The sequence below is a fragment of the Apis mellifera genome, linkage group LG3, assembly GCF_003254395.2.
Source record: "Apis mellifera strain DH4 linkage group LG3, Amel_HAv3.1, whole genome shotgun sequence".
In the NCBI taxonomy this organism is placed as follows: Eukaryota; Metazoa; Arthropoda; class Insecta; order Hymenoptera; family Apidae; genus Apis; species Apis mellifera.
In genome coordinates, this window is record NC_037640.1 from 13160289 (window position 1) to 13183199 (window position 22911).

The 22911-nt window shown below is 39.3% G+C and overlaps 1 protein-coding gene and 1 long non-coding RNA gene across 7 annotated transcripts in view; one reads left to right on the plus strand and one right to left on the minus strand.

The window, feature by feature from the left end:
• Nucleotides 1–22911, minus strand: part of LOC408725 (protein sickie) — a 130335-nt gene that overhangs the window by 66473 nt on the left and 40951 nt on the right. The window contains exon 5 of the mRNA XM_026439652.1: nt 16227–16390. Coding sequence (XP_026295437.1) covers nt 16227–16390 — 164 coding nt within the window. The remainder of the gene's footprint in view (nt 1–16226; nt 16391–22911) is intronic.
• On the plus strand, nt 10491–14328 carry LOC102656910. 6 transcript variants are annotated; one of them, XR_411636.2, is made up of 8 exons: nt 11249–11653; nt 11921–12191; nt 12355–12536; nt 12648–12851; nt 12999–13266; nt 13336–13802; nt 13901–14189; nt 14269–14328. It is a non-coding gene; the product is annotated as an uncharacterized LOC102656910 (long non-coding RNA). The 6 variants fall into 6 exon arrangements; XR_001702334.2 differs by lacking the exon at nt 11249–11653 and adding an exon at nt 10491–11242 and having other exon boundaries at nt 12355–12851; XR_411631.2 differs by having other exon boundaries at nt 12355–12851.

The following is a 22911-nucleotide window of genomic DNA, read 5'->3' on the forward strand; positions in this document are numbered from 1 at the left end:
TCCAACCTATATCGTGTAATAGCAATCGGATAACACGATTCAATCCAATTTAACCAACAAGTGATTACGAACGGTTTCATCGTAATCTCAATTAACCTAGAGTTTTTTTTCCCCCAACGCGTTGTCCACGCGAGATTACCAACATAACACGACGAAACTTTTACTCGAATCGAAATTCACTCTCGATATTATCTTCGGTTTTTTCGACTCGAAGAAAATTTGCATTTTATCGATTTCTTTCCTTTCTCTCTCCATATTTGCAAAATTTGCGAATTTCGAACGGTTTAAAAAAAAGGAAAGAAGAAATAGGTAAACGCAAAGTGAACGGATAACGAGCGTTATTAATCGATCGAATTATTTGGAACGAAAGGAGAAAATTTACGATTCGACGAAATCGGCGAATTGGGCATCGAGCTCGGACGAGCGTTGTTGAGTTGGAGGAGGGGAGGGGGGGGGAACAACAAGTCCCCTAATTTTTTTTATTTCGCCCCAGTGATCGCGTTTCGGTGGAGCAACAACGAAGGAAGGAAGGGAAGGAGGGAACGGAGACACGGAGTTAACGTCGCTGCCAGCTGTTGGTACCCGCGGTGTAAATAAATGGAACTCCACTCCACTCCCAGTGCTCTTTTGTCCCCGAATCGACAACACTGTACACGGCGGATACTCGTGGTCCTACGATCGGCCGGCCAATCGTTCCTTTCTACAAAAACATTAGAGAAATGGTTCGTTCGAGGGAACAACGCATGCTCAACTTGATCGGCAAATGTTTTTTCTAATGCGAATAAATAAACGATCTAATGAATCGACGAGTTAGCGTCGTTATTTTTTAACGAAGGATACATGAAACGACTCGAGACGATTTTCACGTTTGGGGAATTTTTCGAAATGATTTCACGCGCGATTAACACGTTGATTGCCGCGTCATCCATATTCGAGCGACAGCAAAAGTTCTTATCGGGCCGAATCATCTATATTCGGATGATTACTAAAAAAACTATTAAATTATTTGTTATTTTTATAATTAAATAATTTATTTAAAAAATTATTTATAAAAATAATACAATAATTTATTAAAAAAATTATTTATAAAAGTAAAAAGCATTTGAAAAAATATTCCATATATATTAAAACTATTAAATTATTTATTATATATTATTTATTATTTATTAAATATTTATATTTATTATTAATTTAATATTGATATAATTTAAATTATAAAAAAAAAAATTAAAAAAATTTACAACTAGAAGAAGTTGAATATCAAATTTTCGATATCTCTTCTAATTTGTATCAATATAAGAAACTATTATCAATACAATTACTATTATCGATATTTCTATTGCGAACAGTAATGAAAATAAATGATGCGAGACATCATTCTTCCAATCATCAGCGCGACTCGTATTACTAAAATATCGATAGAAGTACTCAAGTACTTGATACATTGTGTAGCCTGAACGAGATTTCGTTAGAAATACGCGCGACAATCAACCCGTAAAAATTTTATATTTTATTAATTATATTTTGTTATTTTTTTTGTATTTTTACAAAGAAAGAAAATTTGTTCAATATTTACTTTATATCAACGGTAAAATATTATTCGTTAAACTTTAATAATCCTTCTCAATTCCTGTAAACGCGACGCGCTCCCATCACATTTGCTATTATACTTTCATCTACGTTCTCCTTCTCTCTCTCCGTCGTCAATAATTTCTTTACGAACGAAAGTAATTTCGTCGTTCGAGAAATCAAGCTCATCTTCGCTCGAGCCAATCATTACGTTCTGCAAAACTCGAAAACTTTCAAGGTAATATTCTATTCAAACTCGAAACTCGATGCCAAAGACGCAGATCCAATTTGAGACAAGAAAATCTGTCCAACGTGATATTCTAGAAAAAAATAAATATCGTCTCCGTTCGAATCGAAATGATAGTCGAGAATCATCTCTAAGTTATCGCAGTCACCACGATTCGAGTGGAAAGGAATTTAAATTTAAAGAAAAATGAAGCAACGATTACGATAAAAATTAATACTCGAGAATCGCGCGAGAATAATTCAAGGTTAAGATTAATCCGAAATTAATTCGTATTCCTTTCTTCAATATCGATCGAGATCGCGCAAGAATCGAAAACATGAGTATAAAAGAAAGGCCGATTAAGGTCGTTAGTATTCGAGATAAGAATATTTATCTATTCGATATTTTAGAAAAAAAAAATAACGAATAAATATCGAAATGATGGGTCACCATTCGAGGGTTAAATGCAAAATGTCGAGAGTGAAATTTTACGTTACGTTTCACCACGCGTGTATAATTTTATACCGCGAGTACATTTTTATGCGCGATCGATGGCGTATAAATATGGGCGCAAAATAGAGGAAGAAAAATGCGCATAAAGGAAGCTCGCATGCGTGTGCGCGATACCGAGAGAGGGAAAATGCCGCGTGGGCCATCCCTTTGCATCCCGTTGCTTAGGTGGAGATTATACGGTTAGGGGAGTGTAGTGGTATCCCGGCTACTAACCGTATCGGAAATATCGTTCCCCGGATTTTCAAGCCCAGTCGTCTTCCCCCCCAAATTCGTGCAGGAATAACAAGAGGGAATAAACGCGGAAATCGAAAAATCCGGATCAAAGAAATTTCGCATAATATCTCGTTTATACGTTTATACGCGTAAACGTTTCTTCTCTCCCCGAGAATCGTCCAAGATTTGCGATGGAAATTCGATCGAATAATTCGTGTATTTATTTCGAATTCGAGATCGATAAATATTGATATTTACTCGTACTCTACGCGTTTGATAAATATTTCCTTTAATACCTGTGCATGGGAAACAGAGGTGGATAAAACGAGATGTTTTTATTTATAGGGAAAAATTTAACTTGCAAATAAATTTTCAATCGCATTTCGCCCGGCCGGAGAAACGCGGACCGTTACGAGCGTCTGTTTCTCACTTGAAAAACACTTGGACGATCGAAGGAAAAGAATTCATCCGGCCTTTGCCGGGATGAATTGAAAGGAAGCGCCAAGGATCGTATTGAAATCAGAAATGAATGTCCAGGATACGTGGTCGTGTTGAATTATAATAATAATAAAAAAAAAAGAAAAATATTCTCCTTCTTCGAGAAGCCCTCTTTATTTTCGAACCATTATTTTCCGCCACAGCGCTTTATCTCGAAAGAAAGCGGATTATATAGATCGAAAAGGGAGGTATCTACCGAACCGATCGAGGAAAAAAGCGCGTATGGAATTTGTCAAATTATTCCACTTTTCATACTTGAGTCTATAAATATAAATGCGGAAATCAGAGGGGCAAATTGTCTTTGAAATAATGATAAACAAAATTTTCCATTCTGCCCGTTAATTAAAGGCTGAATTATGAAAGGAATAATGAACAAGTTCGGCCGATTCTATCGATCGCTCCTTCCCCCCCTCACTCCGAGTAATTCTTGGCGAATTATTCAAATTCTAACGATGCATGTTCGATTCGACGTAATGATGAAAGAAAGAAAGAAAGAAAGAAAAGAGAAAGAGCGAGAAAGATAGCACGACGAGATAAAAAGGAAAAAGAGGGAGAGAAAAAAATGTACTTTCATCAGTGGAGTGACATAACACGGCGAGCGAAGGTTCTCTTTTTTTTCTCTCTCTCTCTCTCTTCGCCGTCACTCAGCTGTCTCGTTTCGCAGCGAGGTTCAGCAAATTGCAATCTCTCCCCCCCTTTTTTTTCCCTAGATTCCCTTATTTGTCCTCCCTTTCCACGCTTCCTCCCTCCTCGCCTTTCAACGATCAAAACCCCTGTCCTGTTTCTCCTCTGTCAGACACACGTGTCGACGATACGTTTCGCTTTTCCAATCGACTGTGACGCGTACGCGACACACGTGGTAATGCGCGTTCACAATGGGCAATAAAAACGGAGCAGATACGGAATCCTTATTTTTCTGAAGTTCTGTTGTCCCGCTTCGTTGCTTCCTATTAACATAACAAGCGCGTTTCGATATTCCTTTTAATTCCGGATTAATTCAATTTGGTCGACTCGTCGCGAACGAGGAGAAGCGAGCGTTCTGTAAAACGATTTGGGGAACACGCATCGGCGCAAGACGCATGCGCGCGAAACAAAGAGGCGAACGGGAATGCACGAGCACGGGAGCGAAGGATCCTCGTAGTATTTTCGTAACGTAGCCAAGTAATCACCTTATGTTGTCTATTGAATCTACAAGTGGTTGCTTCGCTGTTCGAATGCCGTACACGAATTCAAACAGAAGTTACCACTCTCGATTTCTCCACGGAATGTCGTGGTGAAAATATTATTAGTTAGTTTGAAACGTTTGATCGTTGAAAAGATCCACGCGATTAAACGCGAAAAACCGTTGCGGCGCTCGTAAAATTTTATTGCGAGCGGAACAAAAAAAGGAGGAGGGAAAGAGATATATAAGAGAAGGAAAGACACGGAGGGGGATAGATAGATACCGAGAATAGAACGAGTGAAGAAAGAGAAAGAAAAAAACGATAATCATAAGCAAGAGAAATAAACGTTGGCGCCAGTTTCCATGCTTTCTCGTTCGCCGAGTACGGAACGGAAGCGGGTGTTTTTCCAGGAAAATAAAATCGTGGCCGGGAATGCAAACACATTTTTCACTCGGAACACACTTTTCACAGAGCGCGCCACAAACAAAATGGCGCCATTCTTCTTCTCCCGTTTCTACGTATTCGAGTACAAATTTGAAAATACGAAAAATTTATCTTCCCTCGCGTGCAAGTGGGGAAGAAAGGAAAAACGAGAAGAAAAAGAAACGCTCGATGATCCATATTTCCCGCTCGATGATCGATATTCCCTGCTCGATGGAAAATCCATCGAGATTGCGAGAAGATGAAAAGTGAGAGGCGGTGTTGGAATGGAAATTAATCCCCGGACGAAAGGAGAGAGACAAAAGATCGTACCTTGAAGATCGGCCGTGCAGTTCCCCTCGTGGCTCCGTTCGCGGATAAATCTTACGCAAAACATGTCACCCCGTGTCGCGCGAGGCATAAACGACCGTGGGCGACGAACGACTGCGCGAGGAATTCGATAATGGAAATGCGGCACGACGGCGTGGTTGGCTCCTGGTATAACCGGTAAAACCGTACACGGTGAGCAGAGAGAGAGAGAGAGGAGAAAAGGCAAGAAAGAGCGGAGCAACGAAAGGAGGAGCGGACGAAAGAGGAAAAGAGTGGCAGGGAAAAATACAGAGGGTTCAAAGAGTTTCTCCGGCCCTCGCTCTCCAGTATTTTTTCTCTTCTACCTTTTCATCCGTATCATCCTGGACGACGACGCGTCTACGTACGCGCGCATTCACGCTGCTTGCAAACTTTCGTGTTTCGTATTCGAGAGAGAAAAAAAAAAAATACCCCGGTTAACCCCGATGAAAAATTTATTCCGACGAATTCTCTCGGTTATAAATAATGGAGACGAATTTGGTGAAAAGGAAGGGTTAAGAAAAAGGAAAACGGGGAAACGTTCACAATGGCAACAACAGGGAGAGAGAAAAAAAAAAAGAAGGAAAGCTGCGTGTCCATTCGTACTTTACAATCCGTGAAATTAAAAAACAAAAACCGTCTATCGGGAGAGGGGGAGGCGAGAACATTCTTTTGTAACCGTTCCGTGAATAACAAAAACGCAGTTGCGCGAGGCAGCAGCCATTCATCGCCCCTTTGTGCATCGCGTTTCAAAAAAAAAAAAAAAGGAAAGATCCGCCAAATTTACTTTCAAATTCAAATGAAACATACAACATCCTCCTCGACGTGTAAATATCTACCACAAGTCGCGCGAAAATAATTTCCAATATCCTCAATTAATGTACCAGACCCAATCAATACAAAAAAAAATTCTCCTCTTCTTACCTCCTCACCTCTCTTTCTCGAAACAGAAGAAGAAGAAACGAATCCTCCTCGAAGAACCGCTTCGAAGGTTTCAGGGTTTTAATATTCGCGGTCTCAACCAGATCCACCCCGACGCGAAACTGATTTTTTTTCACTTGCCACCGTTTCATTTGCCCTTTCCTTCCAACTCCTCTCCTCTCCTCTCCACTCCTCCCCTCTTCCGATCCGCGACATTGCCGATTCGCGGCGCATCTTTGTGCAGGAGGAGGCAACGATAAATGCACGAACGGTCGAGAAGGGCGCGAGAATCGCGGCGGCTCGCACAAATGCGGGGAGGAAGAGGGAAACCGCGGCGTTTCCCTCCTAAAAATCTATACAAACCGCCCACCTGTGCACAGCGTTGGTCGTTAAAGGAAACGAGCGATGTTGCCATGCGATGAAGAGAGAGAGAGAGAGAGAGAGAGATCCACACACTTTGCGATTTCCGTTCGCGAAAGAAGTGCCTACGTATTTCGGATAACGCGCACGCTCGATACGAATCGTGTAACATTTCCTTTTTCTTAACCACATTTCGCGATCTCTCAATCGACGCGGGAAAATATATACGCCCAATACTCGAGAAAGAGAAAGATCTCTTCACTTCTTCTCCGGTGATTTTTATCGTCGAGCATCGAGAAACAAATGACGAACGGAAAACACGTTCCCGGGGAAGGATACTCGGTACATGCACGTAAGATAAATAACTCGAATCGTATTGGTCGTCTTACGCGGGCCAACTTTGGTGGGGGGCGTAGTTGCGTCGGTAGCATTTTTACGGAGACCGACTTATGGAGCCATCTAGTAGTAGCGAAAGCGATTAATAAGATTCGAGGATTAAAAAATTTAGTTGTTCCACTCTTTCCTTTTCTTCCATCGGGAGAATAGAATAGAAAGGAAGAAGGGATATCCTCGTAAGGATTTTTCTGACGAATAAGGAGAGGAGGGGGAAGACGAAGAGAGGAGCGAGTGCACTGTCAATACAGTTTCGTTCGTTTGGAAAGATCGTCGCGAGGTATATTCCCTTATGGTGATACTCCAACTTTGGATACCTGAGCGTGGCAACGTGGAGAGGGGAAAGAGAAAGAGAGAGAGGGGAAAGGTTAAGGGCCGTGGATGGAGGGTGAAAGTCGCGGCGAATCAGCGCCGTGGAAGACACCGGCCTCTTTCCTCCACAGTTTCTCATCGTCGAAACAAAGAGACGCGGCGAGGTGGCAAACTGATTTCCTCCTGCGCCTCTCATTTCCTTCTCGATTCCAACAACGAAGTTTACTCGAGTTCCGTGTATCGCTCGTGCGATTATTTTCTATCTTTTTTTATTTTTTATAAATATTACGTATTTTTAATTATCGCAATGAATTTTCTTTATCTCGAGATAAATCGATTTTGAATAATATCTCCTCTTTTGTGAGAAACAATGGGATTCGAATCGAATAGGAATCGATACGGCAAACAGGATTTTTCCCTGAATCGATATATATATATTTCGACGATACGGGTTCGTCAAGATTTCCCTTCGATAAAAAAATAAAAGAGTCTGTTTGCATAACAAACGACCCGCAGGAGGCCAACGTGCCGATTATTGCAGGGGGCTGTTAGCAAAGGGGGCGAAATCCGCGTCAGCAATTTCCGTTACACGCGCTCGTTTCGATACGAGAGCGAAGGAAAATCATTGAAAATTCGATAAAAAAATTAAACCGCTGATCCTACGATTCGTTCTTGTACAAGAAAAAAAGTATCCAACAAATTTTTATTATTCTCGCGATATACGAAAGAATAAAAACTTCTCTTACCATTTCAAAAGAAAATAATTCGAAGAAAAGCTTTAAATCGTTGATTTAAGACGCTACTTCGAGAGAGAAAAAAAGTATCCAACAAATTTTCTTCTATCAAGAAATTCTCGCGATGTACGAAAGAATACAAACTCCTCTTACCGCCATTTCATTTTTCATCCACCTCGTCTGGTCTGCCTGTTTCCTTCCGTAATAGGAACTCCATATATAACGCGTATATGGTAACTACACTGCACTTTAACGCCTCTACTGTCTATTACGTCTACTATCCGACGCAACACTACGTGTAGTATAATAAAATTTACACGGATTCAAGTTCACTTACCCACACCTGTGCTTAAATACACGTAAACGGCTGTAATAACATTTTTCGATATTCAACGAGAAATCAAGATACGAGTCGATGAAGAAAAAAAAAGAAAAAAAGATCTTGCAGAGGCAAGTGAACTATCGTATCGTGCGTGTAGGTGGTGCTGGAGTAGCCGAGAGATAAGAACAACGTTGCACCCTAGCGGCGCGTGAGAATAGCAACATAACCTCGTAATATATATTTCTTTTTTACGAAAAATCGCGATAAACCGCTTACAAGGCGAGCACGCGTAAAAATGGCCGAGTGAAAGGACACCTTGAAGTAAGCGAATAAACTATTTATACGTGAATGTAACGCGAGATGAAATAAACTGTATATAACCATGTAGGTTAAATCGACAATAATTATACGATAGTTTGTTTTGATTCGCACGAATTCGAAAGAATTCGAGGAGAAACAGAAATTCTCTCTCTCTTACGACAAATTTTAAAAACAATTCGCAAATCGCTTACGCACACCTCGTTTCTATTTTCTCTCTTGTGACATAAGCTACCATCCATCTTCGACACGTTTCCAAGGAAGCACTTGCTTATCGAACGAAGGGAAAGAGAGGAAGAAACTACGTGCCAATTACGAGAGCAAACATTTTTCACGACTTAGCGCTCGTTATTCCCTTCGTTCCGTATCACTGAATGACTCCTCTGCTCGAATCTCCTGTCTCTCTCTCTCGTCTACGGACGTGTAACAAGGAAGAGAATTAAGATCGCTCTCGAATTGTATTCCTATTCCCCGCGCGTCAAGAGAACGCTTCGCGCGTACCGTAATTAAAATTGCAATTAAAAATCAACGAGGAGGACAAATCACTCGTATTTTTATTTCCAATATTCGGAACTTAAATTTCAAAGATGTACTCCCCCCTCTAAATGGGTACGCAAAATACGAATGCTGTTATTATTTATTTAAAATGTAATTATTTTATTATTTATTATTTAAAATTATTTATTTATGTAACACTTGTAACAGCCGTACATTTTTTCAACTCGTCACAAAAATTCGTGAGATCAATAATAACAAAGATTTCGAAATTTTGATTTTTCGTCGAATAAGAAACAGAAGGATAATTAAATCCTCTCGGTTGATTAGCGCGAGGTACGTGGCGTGAAACGTAAGGTTTCGTCCTTCCCCTCCCCCCTCCTACGCGGGACAATTCATTTGAAAAGCTGCGCTTTGAACCGATACACTCGCGATACACTCGCGAGTATATAGTATTTTTAACTCGGGCGAAGAAGAGGCCGCGAGAGCGAAGCGATATACGGAACGGAGAAAGAAAGAAAGATTTAAGAGTGTTAGAGTATCTAGTCAGTGGTTCTCTGTGCGTGGTGAAGGATGCGGAGGCAAAGTAGGCGGCAAATGTTCCCCCTCTCCTTCCTTTCCAACTCCCCCCCCCTCACTGCGCTATTCGCTCTAACAGGGCGTACGGCGCAATGCGAGAAAAATAGGAAGTGAAAAAGGAATGGAACGAAGAAAGGATATCAAACAGATCTAAGAAATGAAAAAACTTGAAAAGAGTTTTCTTTCCAAACGCTTTTCTGGAAAGATTTTATTATAAATTAAGAAACGAATGGAGGAAATTGAAATGAATATTGGTCATTGGTAAAATTAAATTGTAGTTAAGTGTGAAGAAATTTTATAGGAAATATGTAAACATCGGTTGTTAAAATATAGAGAGAGAGAACCACTGATCCTTGGGTGCTTCGGGGTTAAAGACCGGGTGCAGGTCTTACGTGTGCTCCTCCGCGACTTCAATTTTCTCTTCTCGTCTCGTTGTCTCTTTTCCCGTTTCTACTTCTTTTCGCTTCCTTCTCTCGCTATCTTTCCTCGTTTTTGACCCTTTCCATATCCCTTCCTGGCTCACTTTCCCTTTGTTTAACGGTTTGTATCTCTCTCTCTTTCTCCTTCTTGCGCGCGGTCCAGAGATATCCGTTTGACGAATTTCTACGAGATTACGCTAAGCTCGAGATATATACGCTAATCTAAACACGAAAAAGGACAGGAAAAAGTACGAATTCTGTTTGATCGATCTTTTCTTCGAAGCGGAAAAGTAGTTTTATTTGCGGCAAAGTAGTTTAATAATAGGAAAGATAAATGGAAAAAGAGACGTTTATTCGAGCGTTCGGATCGACAGATGCAGATGTTTCCACTTTTTTCCCCTTTCTAGCCGAGTTCTTATCGGATTCCTGAGGGATTAGCTGTCGCCGAGATGAGATCACGCCGGAAGAACGTGCAATGCTCGTAATCCTAACCCGTTAACTTTCCACTCTCTTCGTCAGTTTCCATCATACCGTTTTTTTTACCTCAACGTAATAAAATGAGACGATAATCGAGAGATGATTGAGCTCCCACTTTGATCCCGCTTGTCTAAAAATACAAATTATCTATTTTTAACCGATCACTCTTTGACTTGATTTAATATTAACGACGTACGTACGCAAATTTAATTTATTCCGTTCGACGGGGGAAAAAATTTTAATAGCCTTCTTAATAGCCCTCGACCTTTCATCCGTGGCAAATTTCTACGGTGTTATTAAGGGATTCAAAGTAGACTTGAAACTAAGATCGATAAGCCCCTCCGCGACAGCATTTCATTTTCTTCCACTTTCCAATAATCCTTCTTAATACTCTCACTAATCGAAGTAAATGTCACGAATCGACTAATAGATATTTCCTCCCAACTATAATATATTGCACGATTATATATAATAACATTTCGTCCCTTATCACTCACACAATTGTCAAATCTGTCAAAGATAAAACACGAGATTGATTAATGACACAGATATATTATTAACTCGAGAAAAATAAATTGTCTCGAGGTAACAAAAAAAATAAGAATATATTGCGTTGTTTAAAAAATAATTTCATTTCTTCACACAAGTGTCACTAGTCGAAAATTTATTTAGCCAACTTCATTCTAATCCGTGATGTTCGGAAAATAATTTTATTTCTTCACACAAGTGTCTCTAGTCGAATGTTTATCCAATCAACTTCGTCCTAAACCGTGTTATTCGGAAAGTAATTTTATTTCTTCACACGAGTGTCACTAGTCGAAAGTTTATCCAACCAACTTCATTCTAATCCATGATGTTCGGAAAATAATTTTGTTTCTTCACACGAGTGTCGCTAGTCGAAAGTTTATCCAATCAACTTTGTTCTAATCCGTGATGTTCAGAAAGTAATTTCATTTCTTCACGTGAGTGTCGCTAGTCGAATATTTATCCAATCAACTTCGTTCTAAACCGTATTGTTTAGAAACTAATTTCATTTCTTCACACGAGTGTCACTAGTCGACCATTTATTCAGCCAACTTCGTTCTAATCCGTGATATTCGGAAAATAATTTTATTTCTTCACGTGATTCGTTAATTGAATCTTCGTTTTAAACCGCGTTGATATCGTATATTTTCTAAGTTGACATTTCACGGTTTATTTATAAGAAAAATTCGTTCGATTTTGTGCGGTTGCGTTTTTCACACGTGGTAACAAAGATGCGAAATCGAAAGAAGTATTTTCGACGTGTTTTACTTTTTTATTACCGAAAAGATGAGAATGCTGTTCAAACGAGACAAAAAGTTGTGCGAAGTCTACGAAGAAGGTGCATTAAGGTACACGCCAGTGTCAAACTGGTTTTCAAAATTTCGTTCCGACAATTTCGACGTTAATGATACGCCATGTTCTGTAAGACCAGTCGAAGACGAAACAAAGATGTCGATCGAAGTGAACGAAGACGAACAACAAACAACTCGAGAAATTGCCACGAGATTGAATTTCTCGAATTTCTCGATTGTTCGTGACCGCGTGAAATGACTTGGTGTTTTCATTGTCGTGAAAAAAGGAAAGAAATTACTTTCCAAACAATCCATATTTCGTAGGAGGGAGCAGCTGCGACTTTTCCACCCTCGAAAAGATGGAAGCGGAGTTGGAAAAAAGATGGGGTTCCGGTGCTCGGATACGGAACAGGCAGCGGAAAATTTATCGAGCTCTCGGTGTGGCGGGAGTCAAGCTGTGTGCAGCAACACGCGACCAGCGCCACCATCGCTTCATGAAAACGATGATTTCTGGGCAAAGATTTCCCGGAGGGGCCGTGCACGATAATTCGCTACCAATTCAAATCGACCGCCACTCGATCAATTTCCCTAAAAAGTAAATATAAACGTTCCTCTCGATTACAACTTTATTAATCATAATTATTCATTTACATTTAAGCAATGGAACAGAAGAAAAAAAACAAAACAAAATTTCCTTTTGTCCAAAAAAAAAATACAATTTTTTTCCAGTTTTCGTGACGATAATTTTTCTTTTCCAGGAAGATACGTTCATCACGGAAATTATCTTATCCCTTAAATCCATCTAAACCCGGCATAAATCAGGACCATGACCTAGACAGTGTCGCTATGGGTCGTCTAGTATGCGCGGGATGAACGATGGAGAGAGAAAAATGAAAAGAAGAAAAAAAAAGGAAGAGAAGAGGCTCCTAAAAATAATATCGTAAAACCACGAACCACGATGATGGCTTGTCCTACGCACATACATATACATATATACATATATACACACGCTAGATTATACGCTTGTACATATATTATGAACACGTTATAGGACGTGGAAGTCTATTTCGAACCGAAAGACATTCTGTATCCAGCCGTTCTCGCAACACGCAGCCTTTGATACAGCCACGATATATACGTACATACACGGGAGAGAGAACTGCATCCCCTTCGATGCCTGCCTGCCGCAGGGATTCTCAGCCGTGTAAACAAGCGCGGGGTGTAAGCGGATATTCTCCCCTTCGTGGAAAAACACGTGAGTCGACATGTCGAGTTTACATCGCTCGCTACGAATATTCCATTTCCGTCCGAGTACATCCACGTATATGAAAACAAGGATTTATATTAAACGCTTCTTCTCTTCATTAAACGAGATTTAATAACAAAACTCTTTTCTTCGCAGAATTTCCGTTTCGATTCAAATATCTGAGAGCAGGAAGGAATTGAGGAATACGTACGTACCGATTGAGAACCACTGTAAATCGGCGTGCACATCTGGCTACCCTGGAAACGTGGGAGTTGAGAGTAAAGTATAAACTATGGGGTGGCACCCCATCTCGTAGCGGGCTACCTACCACCTCCTCCTCCTCCCATAGACGTAGGTAATATCATCGTCCACGCGAGTCTACGCGCATACGCGACTCGTCGTTGCACGGAATAGGGTGACAAAGGTACGAGTACGCACAGAATACTAATACAAATACGCATAGAACGGAGAGATAGACTGTTGGTTGTTGTAGTTGGCCACCACACATTTGGGCGAAATGCGCATTTGTGCGAGAGAGGGAGGCTCCTCGTGCAAGAGAGGCTATAAATTTAAAGGGGGACACGTAGGGTAGGCCCCATACTGGAAGCCAGTTTCCATGGTGGTCCAGATCTCTCGTGGCGGCCAGGAGACGCGCAAAGGGTTGCTAAAAGCCATTCACGGGGCTAATGGCTAATGGGGTGTTCTTAACACGGCACCGAATCTACTGCGCCGCCGTTTACCACCCTCCACCTTTCCCCGCCTTCGAGAGAGCGAATCCATGCCGAATATCAATAGGATAGAAATTCATTTATACCCACCAGTTGCCCAGAAACGAAACTTGGTAAACGGGATTCTGCGATTCCAGAGAATTCTGCATGCAAGAAATTCTCAAAGTCGTGCAATAAACTTGGGGAAGAAGGAAGGAAGGAAGGAAGGAAGAGGAAAAGTTACTGAAAGATGGTAAAAGGGAATTATAATAAAGATTGCCAACGATATTTCACTTTGGAGAGAGAGAATTTATTTTTATTGTTGATAATAAGTTTCTCTATTTCTTACAGAGCGACGAACAAGTCGGGATTGAAAGATAGGGTTCAGGCCAAACGGTTGTTTCTCTGTCAACCCTCTGTCAATGAAGGTACACCTTCAGAATCGAAGAAATCTCATCGCAATTTTAAAGTATTCACTCGGGTGGGATTCACGTAAATTACGCGTGGATAACGTTTGCGACCGCTATAACTCTCTCAGGGGATCTATAAATATCGCGAGCTCCTTCCAACAAGTTATGGAACGTATGGATTAGGTCAACAACTATTACCGTATAATGTGAAACAAATGTTAAAACAATGAGTACCGTTAATAACATATATATATATATATATTATTCATTTCCATGAATAATTATATTAATCGATCCTTTATTTTTCAGATTTGAAAACGATATTGAAGGAGGAAGAGGAAGAAGATGTTATAATATGAAACAAATGTTAATAACACATATATATCACTCATTTCATGAATAATTATATTAACCGATCCTTTATTTTTCAGATTTGAAAGCGATATTGAAAGAGGAAGAAGAAGAAGAGGATATTACTGTATAATATGAAACAAATGTTAATAACATATATATATATATATATCACTCATTTCTATGAATAATTATATTAATCGATGGTTTATTTTTCAGATTTGAAAGCGATATTGAAGAAGGAAGAGGAAGAGGAAGAGGAGGATATTATCGTATGATATGAAACAAATGTTAAAAATGAAAACTGTTAATAACATATATACATATATATATATATATATATATATATATATATCACTTATTTCCATGAATAATTATATTAATCGATCATTTGTTTTTCAGGTTTGAAAGTGATATTGAAGGAGGAAGAAGAAGAAGAAGAGGATATTACCGTATAATATGAAACAAATATTAATAACACATATATATATATATCACTCATTTCCATGAATAATTATATCAACCTATCGTTTATTTTTCAGATTTGAATGCGATATTGAAGAAGGAAGAGGAAGAGGAAGAGGAAGAGAAGGATATTATCATATAATGTGAAACAAATGTTAAAACAATGATATATATATATATCACTCATTTCCATGAATAATTATATTAATATTGAATGATATTGAAGAAGGAAGAAGAAAAGAAAGAGGAAGAGGATATTACCGTATGTGAAACAAATATAATGTGAAACAAATGAGAAACATATATATATATATATATATATATATATATATATATATATATATATATATATATATATATATATATATATATATATCGTCCATTTTCATAAATAATTATATTAATCGATCATTTATTTTTCAGGTTTGAAAGAGAGATTGAACGAGGAAGAGGAAGAGAAGGATATTACTATATAATGTGAAACAAATATTAAAACAATGAGAACCGTTAATAGCACATGTATATATATTGTCCATTTTCATAAATAATTATATTAATCAATCGTTTATTTTTCAGGTTTGAAAGCGAAATTGAAAGAGGAAGAGGAAGAGGAAGAAGAGGATATTACTATATAATGTAAAACAAATGTTAAAACAATGAGAACCGTTAATAACACATATATTGTCCATTTTCATAAATAATTATATTAATCGATGGTTTATTTTTCAGGTTTGAAAGCAAATTTCCATGAATAATTATATTAATCGATCCTTTATTTTTAGGTTTGAAAGTGATATTGAAGGAGGAAGAAGAAGAAGAGGATATTACCGTATAATGTAAAATAAATGTTAATAAACGTTAATATATATATCTCTCAATTGCATGAATAATTATATTAATAGATGGTTTATTTTTCAGGTTTGAAAGCAATATTAAAAAGCAATATTAAAGGAGGAAGGGGAAGAAGAGGATATTATTATATAATGTAAAACAAATGTTAAAAATGAGAACCGTTAATAACACATATATACATATATATTGTCCATTTTCATGAATAATTATATTAATCGATCGTTTTTTTCAGGTTTGAAAGCAAATATGAAGGAGAAAGATGAAGAGGAGGATATTACTACCACATGAAACAAATGTTAATAACACATATATATATATATATCACTCATTTCCATAAATAATTATATTAATCGATCATTTATTTTTCAGGTTTGAAAGCGATATTGAAAGAGAAAGAAGAAAAGGAAGAGGAGGATATTACCTATATAATATGAAACAAATGTTAAAACAATGAGAACCGTTAATAACACATATATATATTGTTCATTTTCATAAATAATTATATTAATCGATCGTTTTTTTCAGGTTTAAAAACAAGATTGAAGGAGGAAGAGGAAAAGAAGGATATTAGATTTGGAAGAGGATGCAACGAAACTTACCGAGTTGCGATTGGTGCGTGGGCGTAGGAGCCGGCCTAACCTTGTCCGGGGGACACCTTCTGGTTGCAGCTACGGTGGCTGGCAAGGGTATACTCGTGGTTCCAGCGCCAGGACCACCACCTGCACCCCCGACTGCCGACTGCTTGTTGTACGGTGACGGCAATCTGGATGGATCGAAGAAACAGAAATCTATTTAGAAAGCAACGTCTCCTTGGGAACTCTTACTATTAATACGCTCGAAAACTAGTTTTCTCTCGTTCATTTTTCTGTTCATTTTCCATTAGAGAAGGAAAAGAGTACGCTCGAATCGTGTTTTTCGTCGACTCTATTTTACCGTCCCACGATAACTTTCTTCTTTTCGGTTTGTTTCACGAACAACACGTTATTTCTCTTTCCCTCGTGTTTTCGACGATTATAATTACTTTTCTTTCTCTCTCGTCGAGTAATAACAATAATCTTGGCTGTAAGAAATAATAGCCGTTCAAACAAAAGGCGCGAGAGCATGGATCGAGAGAAATCGAGAAGCGAGATAAACTCGTCGAAGGAAATTCTTGATCCGTGTTCAGTTTCGTGCGGCGATTGGATCGCATACCAAAATCGCGTGTTCCGGCGAAAAAGGGAAAAAAAGAAAAAGTGAGAGGGCAAACGCGAGAGAAATAAAAGGAAGAGAACTCGAGGAGGGCGTTAACGCGCGGGCCAAAGAAAACGCGCTGGTGAACGAAAACACGAGGAGGGAAAGAGAGTTTCGTTGGTGGTCGTTTCAAGCTCGAGCGATTCCTTTTTCCCCTCTTCGTAACGAAGATGGTGACTTTTGTCGATTTGAATCGAACGACTTTTAACGATCGAGAAATATCATCGAATTATTTTCACCGTTTCTTTTATGCAATTGCATTACGTGAGATGAAAAATAGAGAGTTTTAGAAAAATTAATATTTTGAGGACGCAAGTGAATAAAAAAAAAAAGAATTGTACTTCGATCGAATTAAAAACACGAGTCGAAAGAGCGTAATAGATTTTACGAGGGATAAATCTGCTCGTGGGAATGAAAATAAGACTGAAAGACGTAGCCCGAGGGTAAAACCCATGAGGCGCGTGAAACGAAGAAACGCGAGGTAAACTCGTGAAATCTACCAAGTTTCCCTAACAATCTTCACCGCGTGTCGCGTCACCCAAGAATGGTAAATATTTGGCTTAAACGATGACGTCGGTATCTGGAAGAAGCAGCTCTTTTTCTTTTCTTTTTTTTTCTCCCGCACGCTTTTGTCGATGAATCAACCAATGAAAGCATCGGTTTCCTAGAAACCAAGGCTAAGAGAGAATTATTCTCGTTTTGGGATGTTTTGATCGAAACGTCAGGATACGCGGAATACCTATTCCTGTATTCGTCGTTTTTAAATAAAACCAGGATTTTTCATACTTTACGGATCTTGATAAGCGAAACGTGGTACGATTATTTACGTTCGAAATTCGATGAATATGCATATGCACGTTACAAGCTACCCGATTATTTTCAAAAGCCTAAGGGTAAAATGTAGGAACAAGACGCGTTAATGGGCCTGACCTCCTTTTACGACTCGAATAAAAATTTTCAAATGGTGCGGTGGTTATAATGCGTGTTATAACGCATAAAGAACGGCGAGACGTTTATTGGAGGCGAACTGTAAGAAGCGATAAGCAAGGCGCATCCTCGTGTTCCCCTTAGGATGTACGAGGATACCGAGACTCGTGTCGACTGGACGATATTGATCGTAAGAATTGATACAAGACCGGTTACTCTCTTTAAAAACGAATCATCTACCCACACGCTGCTCCGTAGATAAGGTAGAATCGAGCGAGCACGGAATCGTACGTTTTATTTTTAATATCGAATTAGATGGTTTTACTGCTCGCAGGTAGGTTTTAACCGCACGAGTACAAAGGTAAAAAAAAAAAAAGGAACGAAGATGGAAAACGAGTAAATCCTTGTTTCTTTGTTTTTAAAGCGTATAATCTTTATCCTCTATTTTTATCCTCTGACGCGACGAAATTTATTTTTCTCTCTCGTTTCGCTATTCACTCGAGGAGAATAAGATACAGGCTTATATTTTCCGCGGTGTTTAAAATACTTACTCCTGTACTAGAGTTTAATGGTGTCTACCTATATCCGAGGAAAGAATAATTACACCTTTCATTTCGCGTAAAAATTTTCCAAAGAAATTTATTTACCGGTCTTTATATACCTACTTGTACAAGTAGGTATATAAATTAAATTCTTTATTTTCTCCTCACTGTCGTAATTATTATTATTTAACGGATACGACGCGATTTTTTTCTTTCTTTTTTTTTTTTTTTTTTTTTTTTGCAACTAGAGATTCGTTCAAACGGATATTTTTCAAATTTAAAGGAAATATCGTTTCACCTAAGAACGTTTTTTTTTTTCAAGTATACCAATCCGTATATATGTATATATACCGCATATAGAGAAGAGAAATGGTGGTCCATAAAAATTTACGAGCTTTTCTCCTTTGTCGATTCGTTCGTTCACGCAGCGGCGTGTTAGATTCGTCCGAGTCCGTGGTGATACATCGATGGTAATAGATCGCAGGATAAAAAAGAGAAAGAAAAAAAAAAATTGTGAAATGTTTTTCCTGCGACGATACATTGACGTCGCGCGAAAGAAAAAAGCGTTTCAATCTTCGAAGAAGAAACCTGCCACTAGGAGAACGTTTCGGCGTTATTTACGAGGGTAATATCGGGAATTAATGTTCCCGGCCGGTGTTGCGAACAGCAGCGCCATCGGTATCGCGTTTTGCAATTTCTGTCGACTTCTCCGCAACCAGTCGACATATTAATATGGCAAGATATGACGTGCTTTGAGTGTAAACACCGTCTTTACGACGCCTTTGTCCCTCGTTCGTAGGCAAGAGGTGTTTCTTCGAATGGTCGCACGCTATCGGCGATATTATTAAGCTTTGAACACCAAGTGAGATGAGACGTTAAGGGTGTGGAAACTTCTAAGCTTGCGCTGTTGTAAAGTATCGTCCATTTTTGCGGGATCCCGGTTCAATGTCGTAAACTTAACGAGACGGAATCCCCTAAGAGACTCGAAATCGAGTTTCACGGCCGAATTTAACGCGATTTGGATTCGAGTTTGATCGGAATCTTTTATACGTAAATGCACGAATTGTTATTCGTTTCGAAATATATCGTTCGAAACAATAATAAGGGTGAATCATTGCACGGTTAAACGAAAGCTATTAATTACAAGACTTGTTATCGATGTATCGGTCTTCTAGTTGTACGAGTGTTATTAACTCGAATGATGGATCACGTTGCAAGAATTTCATATGCAAAACGCGTGTTCAGTTACGCGTACACACACGCGTTCGATCGTGTCGCGTGCACTCGTGATACGGACACGTCGTGGAGACAATTAATGCAGACACAGGCATGCAGGTATGTATGTATATATGCACGGCAAAGGGGAGGGGAAGGAGATTCTGTTAATTACTCGAGCCTCTGGTTTCCATATCCGTTGGGAGTCCCCCTCGAGGATCGATATCCGATTTCTCCTCCCTCCCTTCTTCGACCTCCCAAAACTGATGTTACTTTAATAAATCGTCGTTAAAGTTGAATTTGAAGATCGAATACGATCATATCGATTCATCGAGCGGCGAAAAGGATGCGAAAAAAAAAAATATTTTCGTCCCAGATAATATTACAACAATGACCCAACTGATGATAACGGTATCGTAACGATAGCGTTCTATAGACGAATGACTCTTACAGAGTTCCGGTCTACATAAAATCACCGTTTCCCGCTAACGAGATCGCTTTCATATGCAATGACCTCGCCTAGATTTCATCTCGAGTCATTCATCGAAATATACGAGTTTCGAAAAAAAAAAAAAAAAAAACACTATTTCGAAGGATTAAAAAAAAAATCTAAGCTAATTTAAATTTCGAATTAGCTTAAATTCGTCATATCGTAAAGAAGAAGAAAAAAATCGCGAAGAGTATTCTCGTTGGTAAGGAAGGCAGTGTTTCGAGGTAATCCGTGGAGATCGAATAGAGCTAGGTTATGGTCGGTTCGTAAAGAAAAAAAAAATGAGGATCGTTAACGGCGATAAATAACAGAGTTGGACGGTGGAGTAAAACGCGTAAAATTACGGTTTTACCTGAACGAGACGAGAACGATCGTCTGGAGAGGCGTAGCCGAGTCGTGAGGCGAGCTGTTCGTGAAAGCGCGAACGACGCAACCCCACCTCGGGACCCGGACCGCGCGTGTCTTCGTGGCTAGATCTAATTGGCCGGGCGATCGGGGAAAAAATTGGCGCGGACCGAAGCCGCTAAGTTTTCGAAGCAATTAGAAGGAATGTCGCCGGGTGGCGTGGCGCGGCGATACGGATCTCTACCTTTTTCCACCTAACCCCGTGTACACACACGGTTGAGCACAAGTGCCGTTACCAACTTCCCCCACCACTTGCGCGCGCCTTAACTATATCGAACCACGCCGCGTCCGTTTGTGCGCATAGTTGTGCATCTCGCGCGGATAACTGTGGACAGAGCTGGGATATATAGTTCGGTCGACCGCGCACGTTCCCTCCAATTGCCCACTAAACCAGCGTTATTGACACGTTGAAAAAGTTACTGGTTAAAAACCTCGAATAAAGTTGGTTTAAGTAATCACTTGTTAAAACGCTCGTTCGTGGATTATTACAGATGAACGATAAATTAGAATCGAAATAGCTTCGATTAAATTAAATTTTCCCCGTCACTGTTGGACAGATTTAATACAATTCTCCTTTGATGATCGTTTGAAGCAAATCAACAGTGGTTGTCATACGACGAATATTGCTTATTAATTTTCGTGAAATTTTGTAAGATATTAATTATTCAGAATTGGATTATTAAAAAACCTGGAATAAAATTACTTTAAGTTAATCATAATTGTTAACTAAATTACAATTTATTTCCTATTATTATTATTACGTTTTCAACAATGAAATATTAAAGTAACTATTAAATTTTCCCTTTTATTACCTTCATCATAGACTCTTCGTCATATTTGATCGATTTTTTTCTGGAAATTAATTAAATTGGAAATGAAAAAGAGTTTCGAACCATTCGACGAGTATTTTTGATTGACTCGATTATTATTATTTTTTTTTTTTTAATAACAAATGTAAAGAGAAAAATGAAAAATCGAAATTGAACACGTGTAGGGTGAAATTCTTAGGATCAAGTTTGGTGCGGTGAACTCGCATAAATATTTCGCGTGAATGGATCTGGTAATTTATCCATGGCACCATGGAGTAATTGCACGGTTAGTCAGTTCTTTTGAAGACCAGTTTGCAACGACGGTGAAAGCGTACACACACCACCGATTTTTTTCCCCCAACCGTACGCTAAACGATAAATTGTATACGAATGCAAATTGTACTATTCGCGGATAGAGGAGCAATGTCAGCCTTGCCCTTTGTGCTAAAATCACCGTTTAGAAGAAAATTTAAGAAAAGGCACGAAAAGGGTATATAATATCTCCAACATTTATCTTACTTTGCGACTAGTTAAAAAAAAAAAAAAAAAAAAAAAAAAAAAAAAAACGAAAGCTTAATCATCCCCGGTTGACACGACTCATCCACGGTGTAAAATAAACGGAAGACGGATAGGAAACGTTATAACGATATAAATCTATGTCGAGCAGTAATGTATATTAAAGAAATGATCGCGCGTGACAAGCGTTTCACTCCGAATACTTCGCGCGAATGGCTAATTCATTCCCGGTATTAGAGTATATTGTGTGTTTGTGTGTGTGTGTGCACGTATCCGTGGATACGAGCCAAATCGAGTTATTTTCAAACGAGTCCGAGGATCTCGTCGATCCTCGTAACGTAAGCACGTAAGGGATTTCTTAGATCTCTTATTATTAACAAGAATCGCGAAAAATTCTCTCTTTATTATTAAAGTATCCTTGCAATAATAATAATAATAATAATAACAACAACCGAGCAACAACGAGACATTTGTTTTCAGGACGCATTTTGTTTCAAGAGCGCGCGATGTTCTCAGGACGTTCTCGCGATAATTTCGCGCGAACAGCGGTGGCCGATAATTAATCAGTGGTGGGGAGAGGAGTGGGGGAAGGGGCAAGGAGGCAGCGGCGGGTGGGGAGGGGGGAGAGAGAGAGAGGAGCGCGAGCGAGGCGATTATTACTCTTCGCTCGAAGGTTGCAAGAGCCGATTCTCGAGTGGTCGATAGAGGCAGCAGAATCGCGAGGAAGAGAAAGTGCGCGCGGCTATGCGCGCACGGTTGCGCGTTCCTGTTTCCAGAGCGAGGAGATAAATTTAGATAATCTCGGGGAAAAAGGACGGTGTTCTACCAGGAAGGGCGACGCACTATTCCACGCGGATGATATTATTATCGCGGCCGGTTAACCGCTTATTATTCCCCGTCTTCAGAAACGCAAGGACGCGGGACAAACGTTTATTAGGCATGGCTGTATTCGCCCTATGACTAACGGTCTCCCGATATATCTTTCGCTCGTTCGCCACGTTCGTAATCTCGACTCGATTACGCGTTATATATCGATCGTTCGAGTAAAACGATTCTTTCTTCGAGGATGCGTTATGCTTGGATGAAAAATATCGGGAAAAAAAGTTTCCATCGCGGACGGAAACGCGAAGAAAGAAGAGTCTTGCGCAAA